The 10,729-nt window shown below is 37.0% G+C and overlaps 1 protein-coding gene across 1 annotated transcript in view; it reads right to left on the bottom strand.

The window, feature by feature from the left end:
• The window catches only part of LOC107573307 (calcium-binding protein 8-like), a 3,554-nt gene extending 2,732 nt beyond the window's left edge, over positions 1-822 (bottom strand). The window contains exon 1 of the mRNA XM_016259741.1: positions 668-822. Within this exon, the coding sequence (XP_016115227.1) occupies positions 668-818 (151 nt within the window). The 5' untranslated portion in view covers positions 819-822. The remainder of the gene's footprint in view (positions 1-667) is intronic.
• Between the last annotated feature and the right edge of the window lie 9,907 nt (positions 823-10,729).

Here is a 10,729-nt window from a genome sequence, read left to right as displayed (position 1 = left end):
GTGTACTGCGTTAGCCTAACCGAGACTTGTCATTTGCACTTATATATTGTTGCTCTTTTGTTAGTTTTGACTGCTTTTATTGTCCTCATTTGTAAGTCGCTTTGGATAAAAGCGTCTGCTAAATGACTAAATGTAAATGTAATAATTATATTTTCATTGTAATAAAATGTAAATATATCTACTTTTATATTTAAATTTAAATATATGTGATAAATAAATGTGTAAATTTTATATATCATTGTTTTTGATTCAATTACATAATTTCTAATGTTTCATGGGAGGAGTACTTCATTATCTCATAAAATACATTATATACACATTCTTGTACCTTGATTTGAATCAAAAAAGTATTTGATAAAGAAGTTTGTAAGCTGTGATTTAACTCCGAGCTAGTTGGTTTGGTTTAAGGCTTAAAACTCTTTATTGAAGAATTTTTGAAATGCCTGTGTAGAAAAATACTTCTAGGCTTCTGAAAAAGTGATCATATGAAAATATTGTCAGTAGTATTCATACAGAACTGAATTCTCGAGTTACTGGCAGTACTTTAAGCATCACCTCATCGGAGCTTTGCAAAGTTTCCAGCGTCTGTAAACTTGAATCAGCGCGAGTTTAACAAATTGTTGCGGGATCCGTCAATTAACATGAAATTGTTCACTTTGCTATTTACCTCCCTGAAATTCGGTCTGGCAGTTTCCTGAGTTCTCCTTCAAGCTCTCTTCCTCGGTGACGATAATATTCTCGATGTCCTTCATGGTGAGATGGTCTCTGAAGGCGTGGAACAGGACGTGTTTGAGCTCCTCCAGGGACATCTGTTGCATGTCAAACTGCGGAGTGGAAACAAGAGGCCTGTTGTCAAATCTCAGCACGGCTGGGCTGTCAGTGCTTCTCTGTGGGGCAGTGCTCAGATCCTACAGTCATTTATTATGGGAGAATTTGCTACGACAGAACGTTTAGATAAGTGAAGCTAGAAGAGAGGTTCACTAGCCAGTTACTACGTTAATCAAGTGTTTACTTGCTCAATCACACTCACTCTCGCTCAGTCATTGGTGAACAATGAAAAGAAGCACAGCACACAAATTGATCATCGCACTGGACAATCTTTCTGACACAAATAAGATGTGAATCTACATCGATGTTGACATGTCCAATAGTTCCTCACATCTTTACTGTCCTGCAACCCAAAAATACATCAAATAAAATCCTTAACAGAAACACACTTCATCTAAGAGACTTCATTTCTGATGTCCAATTAGCAGTGCATCTCTGTCCTCATTGAACTGCAATGTCTGTAGTGACAGCACTGCGACCTGAAGCTGGGTGAAAGCTGAATAAAGGAGAAAACGAAAAAGAGGAGGCAGATTTGGGCTGGTTCAATAATTCAGAATCACTGAGAGAGACAGACTTGAACTTTTCCAATTTCACGGCAAACTCTGTGTCAAGGGCCTTCTCAGAAACCTTGAATGAGCTTTGGTGGTGGGGATTTATCCTGTCTTGGCAGAGTCAATAAATTATTGAACTGTATGAGAAAATATGTATTGCATTCCTGTGTCCTTCTCCTTGATTCTATTCACTCAAACACATTTTTCCAGACCCTTGAAATCTTTGCAAGTTGTTCTAAAGTGTTTTCATTGATGCTGTTCAAGCATATGTAACGTGCATCATGTAAATGCATTGATTTCATTAAATATCTGCTTACTTTTTAACTAAACAAACCAAAAAAAGATGGTCAAAATTTATGCACATTACTACTAGTAGTAAACCTTTATTTGTCCAGGTTAAAAATAAAAAAACTAAGAATGCAGCAACAAATAAAATGAAAACAAAATATTTCTAAAGGATATATATATATATTTCAAATTTTAATAAAATATAAATAAAAAATGTGACAATAAATATTACAAATAAATTAAATATTCCCTTTAAATACGCAGTTATAATAAAAATGACTACATAAATGTACACAATTACACTGTTTAATTTACAATTTACTGAATTTCTAAATAACTATTCTTGCTGAAATTAAATTGGAAATATATATTAAATAAATAAATGCTTCCAATTTGAATACTAATATAAATAAGAAAATAAATATGAATACAATTTAAAATTGAATGTAAAATAAATATTTCCTATAAGAATGCAGTTGCAATCAAATTACTATATAAATGTACACAATTACATTAAGTTACAATTTGTTGAATTTCTAAATGATCATCCTTGCTTAAATTAAATTGAAAATATATATCTAATAACACAAATATTTATAATAAGTGTATACATAAATGTTACTTTGATTTGCAATTTACCATTCTTGCTTAAATTAAATTGAAAATCTATAATATAATGAAATCATATTAAACTACAATATAATGAAATTATGTTTCTTTCATCAGAATACAACCTTTGAATGAACATTCAAGAAGCTTTTCACACTCAGATGGTTATGGCATCTACTGGCAATAGTTAACTGGACCATGCTTACAGCCAAACTTTGACCCCTAAGCAAACATACAGTCCTTGTGCCCTTTAGAAGTTCCTGGGGATTTAGCGAAGATGCAGAACCAACGGTTATCTGATGTTATCACTGAGGCCTTTCAGACAATGTCCCTTAAACAAAGCCATGCGTAAAGTCTCAATGTGACATTATCAGATTGTCTCTTGTGAGGAGCGAGATGACAGCACTGAGCGTGTATCTAAGTTATTCAGTTATTCACACCCATTCAGACACATACTCTCATGGGATCCCTTCAACTCCAAATTCACTTCTTTTTCCAGCACTAACTATTCTCTCTCTCTGAAAGAAAACTATATGAAAGAGACCTGTTGATGTCTTGGTTATGAAATCTGTAATATCATAGCATTTCTTATATCAAACTGTGTTTTTCTCTCATTAGCTCAGAGTAAATGGCCCCGTTCTCTACTGCCTAAATAAGCAGCTAAGAATCCGCTCATGGAAACTCATTAGCAACCTCAAACACTCTACATTTCGATCTATAAAAATGGTCAAAAATGATGGTGCAATAAAACAAGTAGGGATTGCAACCCTGTTGTGTTAACAAGTGGTGTTGATGTAGTACCTCAAGGCATCAGTTCTAATGTTCTAGTTCTTCATATGACCAATGCCTGCATGGCATTAAGTGAGGCAATTTACTGCAAGTTGTTTCAAAGGTGTTGAAGCACTCTATCAGGATAACTGCACTTACTTAGAGTGTGCTTGAAAAGTCTGCTCTCTGAATTATGGTAACATAGCAGCATTTAATGAGATGATTTCAAAAGAATATTGTAGGAGTCCACACAGAAACATCCATAAGCTGTGGGGAAGACTCAATAATAATAATAATAATAATAATAATAATAATAATTTCAGAATCCTTCAGAAATCATTCTAATATACTGATTTTTTATAATTTATTTATTCTTTATTACTTTTTTTTTTTTTTTGTAACATTATAAATGTAAGTCTACTGTCACTTTTGATCAATTTAATGTATCCATGCTGAATAAAATAATTTATTCTTTCACACACACACACACACACACACACAGATACAGTATATATATTAGGTATTTATATTAATAATAGCTCCAACAAAAACATAAAGCAAGGAAATTAAATGATAAATTCAGGGGGGGAAATCACTCTTTTATACCAAAAACAATATTGTCACATGAAACATTCCTTTTCTTTCACATTCAGTTTGACTTTATTTATGACATCAATAAAGGAACTCTCTTGTAGGAGGTCTGCCTTGTGTGAGTAAATGCTAATGTATGTATGTGTGTGTGTGTGTACTGGCTGTAATCCACGCAGTCTGTTTGATCTGACAGGCATTTGAGAGGCCTCTGATTATCACAGATTTACACTTACTGTGTTGCTTATTTTGCAGTGGTGGCACTGAAAGTCTGTATTGATTCGCATCTTTGACCATCAATCCTGAAGTACCGCTCAGCGTAGCAGGTGATTAACGTTTCAATTACTCAAACGCTCTCGTTTTAATGGCAGGTACATGATTAATGTGAGAAAGAAAATACCTTTGTGAAATGATTTGGGAGAGCTCTCAAAAGAAAGACAAACAAATTCATAATAATAAACTAATTCAGAGAGTTAAAATGCCTGTTCTACTGCCAAATTATTGTGATCATTTACACATTGCTCGTCAAACTTACACAGTTTGTATTCAATACATTTTGTAAATATAATATACTAAATCTGTTCCAAAACCTAGGGAACCGCCTCAGTCTACATAGGGAGCAACTCTGCATGTCACAGCATTCCCTATGAAAGATGAAATAAACCAGATGAAATAACATCTATTTAACTCAAAAGCATTATTTAACCTAAATGCATTAGTTTACACTAACAAAACAAATTTTTATGGATTAAATAAAGTACAAACATTTGCTGGGGACCACTTTGAGTTTGATATAACGTGACACTCAAGCATAAAAATGCATAGCGCACACAAATATTGATTAAAATGATCAATTTTTCATTAGTCTGAAGTGTTTTTATTAAAACTTTTCAGTTTTAGATGAAATATAAGTTCATGTACAATTAACGTTTCACTCGCTTCATTCACAATTGGTATTTTTTGGAATGCCTGTTCTACTGCCAAATTATTGTGATCATTTACACATTGCTCGTCAAACTTACACAGTTTGTATTCAATACATTTTGTAAATATAATATACTAAATCTGTTCCAAAACCTAGGGAACCGCCTCAGTCTACATAGGGAGCAACTCTGCATGTCACAGCATTCCCTATGAAAGATGAAATAAACCAGATGAAATAACATCTATTTAACTCAAAAGCATTATTTAACCTAAATGCATTAGTTTACACTAACAAAACAAATTTTTATGGATTAAATAAAGTACAAACATTTGCTGGGGACCACTTTGAGTTTGATATAACGTGACACTCAAGCATAAAAATGCATAGCGCACACAAATATTGATTAAAATGATCAATTTTTCATTAGTCTGAAGTGTTTTTATTAAAACTTTTCAGTTTTAGATGAAATATAAGTTCATGTACAATTAACGTTTCACTCGCTTCATTCACAATTGGTATTTTTCTGAGTTCTGCATTCTGGGAAGGATCTATGCAATGCTGCCATAGAATTTGTATGATGATGATTTATTTATGATTATAATGCCATCGTATAGGCAATTGTGTCTTACTATTTCAAGTTCAAGTTCCCCTCCAAAACCTAAACCTGGTGTTAAAAGTGTGTCTGGTTTGTGGCCAGCTCTCATGTCACACGGCTAAGCGGATCTGCACGCTGCGAGAGATGGGCCATGAAGAAATCTGTCAGAGGCTGATGTCTTTGGTTGACCCACTGAGCACGGGACGAGGGCGGTAAGTGTCGTGCTGAAGGTATCCAGACACATTTGTCACAATGAAATAAGAGCTCGGCTCTTTTTCCTTCCCATTCCTTGTCTGCCTGCTCCCCTCTATAACTCAGAGCCACGTTAATGCTGATATGGAGCGATAAGCTACACTGATGTGAAGAGAAGAGCGAACGACCATATCAGCTGACTCTTAGGGACACAGAACAACACGATTTGATGTACTAAATAGCATGGATTAGTTATTTGTTATGGTCAAATTAAAATGTTCAAATACTTTTATTAGTGCTGTTAATCTATTAAAATGAATTAAATACATTTCCTGCAACACATTTTGTATCAAATTCAATGCAAATAATAGCCTGTTGTCAATATTTACCTATTAGGATATTTTAAATACATTACTGTGGCAGCCAAGTAAGGTACAAAAAAGGCTATTTAAAAGTCAAAATATTGTTTTCTTTAAAATGAATAATAAGAATTGTAATAATAATAATGATAATAAATTCATGTATATCTCTCTTTGGACTGACTGGACCCAAAAAAAACATGCTTTGCATTAATGAGGATGAACAATTCAAAGACATTATTGTAGCAGTAAAGCAATGACAAAAAGGCCCTTAAGAAGTCAAATTATCAGTTTTATTTACAATAACAACAACAACAATAATAATAATTATTATTATTATAGATTTCTTTCTTTGAACTGACTGTGGACTCAAGACACAATATACTGAAGATAATTCAAAAACATTATTGTGGTCCTTTAGAAGTCAAAATATTGTTGTTTTATTATTATTATTATTACTACTCTAATTATTAGTGAATTATTAATAACTACTATTATTATTAATATATGTCTGACTCTGGTCTGACTGTGGATGAAGGTAATGTGGATGAACACATTATTGTGGCAGAGGAGTAAAGCAATTACAAAAGGGCCATTTAGAAGTCAAAATATTGCTTTATTTACTACTATTATTACTATAATTAATACACACACAAACACACACACACACACACATACAACTGTCTTCTGCGAAATCATTTCCAAGGCACTAACAGCCTGTAATTCAGCTGCCAGTTCTGCAACTGTCACTTAGGGAAGTGTGAACTGAACAGATGGCATTTGGGCGTGAATGGTGTGTTTGGGAGCAGGGCGATTGTAACAGGAGGGTCTGGGGTATATCAGCCATCCATTACTTCGAATGAACTCATTTTCATTCAGCTCCACGCATCCTGGGCCAGTATTACCTCTACTTACTCTAACAGCAACTATAGCAGATCAAGTACTTGCACTGCGACTTGGCTGAATACTGGTTTAAATTGCTCAGCGTCTATTGTGATCATGGCCAGTGGCCACACACGCATGTCCAGTTTTGCATGTATGCATGCAGTACTCAGAATTCATAGCACAATCAAGCCGAAAACACTTGCACATACATAACCAACAAGGGTGATGAGCCGATTACGAGGTTTAAGATATAAACAATGCAGTGTCTCTGTCACAGTCTCCACATGTGTCATTTGACACAGTTAGGACCCATCTGCTTGTGGGTCTGATTGTTATCTCATCATGCTAATGACTGCCAGTGTGAAAGAAGCAATGCATCTGTCCTACTTTCATCCCCTTTCCGTTAGCTGAAGTGTCCTAGAGGATAGAAGGCAATCAACAGGATAATTGCAGACCAGCAGCCATGAGAGAATTACAAGCAGAAAACAGGTGGCATTAACCTACACATTTGTCTTCTCAAAGAGCGGCGTCTTAACATGCAGCCATTTGCAGTGGTAAAATGACCAGAAGTTTGTGATTTCTGGCGACACAGAGCAACCGTGAGCGTGTCCAGCAGTGTGAAACAGTTTTGAAAAGTTTTGCTTTATGCAAATGAGCTGCGACTGCCAATGGTAGTGAAGACACAGGAGCACATGTTGTCGAATGAAGGCAAGATGGAGAAGGTAACACTACTAGGAGAGATTTCTGCCCACATGCAGCTATATAATAGACAAATTATGTTTGGAAAGCCGTGTCAGAAATTGTCTGCATGCAGAGTCGCACATTGACATTCATTCATCTTGTTCATGATATGAAATATTATGCCCAGTTGCAATTTATGTTCAAATGCTTTCCCCTCCAAAATTTTTGTTTTTAGCAACAATGAAAAAGCCCCAACAACAACAAACAAAGATTAATTGTTTTACCACTGATCTTATATTTTACCAGAAAAAAAAATAAAAATTTGTGATAAGATTGCTAAGATTTTAAAAAGTTATGATCACAATCATATTCATCTAGCATTAGAAGTGCTATGTCTAAAAACTAGGAAACTAAAGCCAATACAGTAGAATTTTTGGCCCCCTTGGTAAATAAGAACAAATAAAACAATCAAAAGGAAGGATCCTTTTGATCTTTAATCTAAAAAAAAAAAATCACAACTTTCATTGAGGTAAAACAACTGAAAATGAGGGGAAATATTTCATGATGAAATAAATGGTTTTCTCTAATACACACTAGCCACAATTATTGGCCCCCTTTTATTCAATACTTTTTGCAACCTCTATTTGCCAAGATAACAGCTCCAAGTCTTCTCCTATAATGCCTGATGAGGTTTGGGAATGCCTGGTAAAAGTTCCTGATCAAAGATCATTCTTCCATACAGATCCTCTCCATCTCATTCAGATGCCAAAGTCCATTTTGGTGCTTCTCCTCTTCAGCTCACCACACTCGTTTTCTATGGGGTTCAGTTCAGGGGACTGGGATGGCCAATGACAGAACCTTAATTTTGTGCTCAGTGACCAATTTTCATGTTGATTTTGATGTTTTGATATTTGATGATTTTGATGGATCATTGTCCTGATGGAAGATCCAAACAAGGCCCATTATAAGATTTCTAGCAGGGGCAGTCAGGTTTTGATTTCTTCTGTCTGTTGGCATTTGATAGAACCCACGATATCATGTATCCAGGCCCGTAACCAGCTAAGAGGCCACCGAGGTCCGGACCTCGATAAATCTTTCATGTTCAAAAATAAAATTTGTTCTTTGAATGACTAATTTGCTGTTAAACTCCTCATATGAATGCTTGCATGACATGTATAATTCAGTTTAGACCGTTTGCAAGAATGTTTAGCGTTCCTGGTATGAAAATGATTGCTGCGAGACACTGGTAGTGTTGGGTCATTCTTGAACGATTCGTTCATTTTGAACAAATCTTTAATGTGACTCGGGAAGAACGAGTCGTCTCGGGGACTGATTCGTTCAGTCGCGCATGCGCAACATCCTATAGATTCTGTACTGGAATTAGTCAAGTAGTTCACCTGTTTCGAGTCTTTGAGTTTTCCGAGTCGTTCGTTCATCACGTGACAGACCCATAAGCTTTAACCTATGCAGTCTGAGCCGGAAAGAGACTTAATAATAATAACCAACTCTTTATTACCTTTGTTACAACATTCAGTGTTATGGAAAATAACCATCATGACAGAAATTCACACATTTATAAACTGTAGGAAGTAAAAAGCTACAATTTGAGACCAGAAACGCATCACATAACTGTAAGAGTAAATAATAATTATAATAATGATGATAATAATAATAATAATAATAATAATAATAATAATAATAATAATAATAATAATAATAATAATAATAATAATAATAATAATAATAATAATAATAATAATAATAATAATAATAATAATAATAATAATAATAATAATAATAATAATAACTATGCACCCGTTTGTAAGAAAGCTTGTAAATTAAATAATTTCTCTAGCCAATGCTGTCACGTGACAAAAGAATGAACGATTCAAAAGACTCGAGAGATGAACTAATCAATTCTCTTTCCGGCTCAGACTGCATAGGTAAAGCGTATGGGGCTGTCACGTGATGAACGAATGACTCAAACCCGAAGACTTATCAGATAAGAGGTGAGGTGAGATAATCATAGATTGAAGACCCAGGTAAACAATGAATTAATCTTTTCTGTTTTCCTGCGTGTGAGGCGTCTTCTTCTTGCTTTATGGCGGATCGCAGAATTATAAGTGTATTACCGCCACCTATCTCTCAAATGGACCATTGACACTCTATCTACAATCTCAATTGGGAGTGTCAATGGTCCATTTGAGAGATACGTCTGCGATCCGCCGTAAAGCAAGAAGAAGAAATAGACGCCTCACACTCAGGCTGAAGAAGAAGACGCGAACGCGCTCATGACAGTTCGGACATTGCGGTGAAAATCATTGAGGTAAAAGCCGATATAAATACTGTTCAGTTTCTTGCACAGACCGATCGTTTTGTGTCTTTTCACATCAATGTATCATCACGAGCTGCAGGGTTTAATTTGGTTTTGTTTGTGTATGTTTTATGACTCTCAAAACCGTGATTCCCATCCAATGACATTATAGGACTGACAGACTGCAACGGTTTGACTTAAAAATCTCCGTTTGTGTTTGTGGTGAGGGGGTCCATGTGCCTCTCCACAAGATGGGGCCCCAGGACGACCCGGAGGTGTTCCTGGACCTGTTCGATAGGTCAGCAGAGGCCGTGGGGTGGTCCGAGGAGGACTGGCCAGTGCGGCTCGAGAGAGAGAGAGAGAGAGAGAGGCAGAAGACGAGCGGTGCGTAAGTATGTCAAGCGCAAATTATAAACACCTGTGTCTCATTTCAGTAATTGGTGTGGAGAGACCGGATAAAAGAGGCCACCTGGAACATGATCGGGAGAGAGACTGACTGGGAACGCGAGCCACCCGGGGAGACGGGTGTAGGGAAACACGGAATCAAGTTGTGTTATGATTGTTATGAGTTATTGACTGCGAGTCTGGAAGTGCTGAGTGAGCGCCGTATTGTGTTCTGTGCACGAAAAATTTGAATAAAGCTTGCGTCCCAGCAAGCCGACCCTGCCTTCTTCCTTCCACTCTCTTGAACCGTACCACACTGGTGCCGAAACCCGGAAAGGAAGAAGAATGCTGTCGCCATCATGCAGTCCCCCCCAGGATCGCCATTTGCGGAGGTCATCCAATCGCTCGCGGGTCTTCACCAGGAGCACCATCAGGCACTGCTGGGCCTGAGGGACGATCAGGAGCGGCGGTTCCATGCCCTCATCCAAGCCCAGCAGGAAGACCGCGAGCGGTTCCGGAGCTGGATTGACCGGGAGGTTCGGGCTGGGGGACCTACAGCTGCCCCAGCACCACCCCCTCCATGTGCCTCTCCACAAGATGGGGCCCCAGGACGACCCGGAGGTGTTCCTGGACCTGTTCGATAGGTCAGCAGAGGCCGTGGGGTGGTCCGAGGAGGACTGGCCAGTGCGGCTCGCTTCCCCAGACAGCAGGGGAATGAGCCGCACTGGCCAGTCCTCCTCGGGGCACCCCGCCCCCCCTGCA

This window comes from Sinocyclocheilus grahami, unplaced genomic scaffold (assembly GCF_001515645.1).
Source record: "Sinocyclocheilus grahami isolate Dianchi unplaced genomic scaffold, SAMN03320097.WGS_v1.1 scaffold1915.1, whole genome shotgun sequence".
In the NCBI taxonomy this organism is placed as follows: domain Eukaryota; kingdom Metazoa; phylum Chordata; class Actinopteri; order Cypriniformes; family Cyprinidae; genus Sinocyclocheilus; species Sinocyclocheilus grahami.
This window is presented reverse-complemented; position numbering and strand designations above follow the sequence as displayed.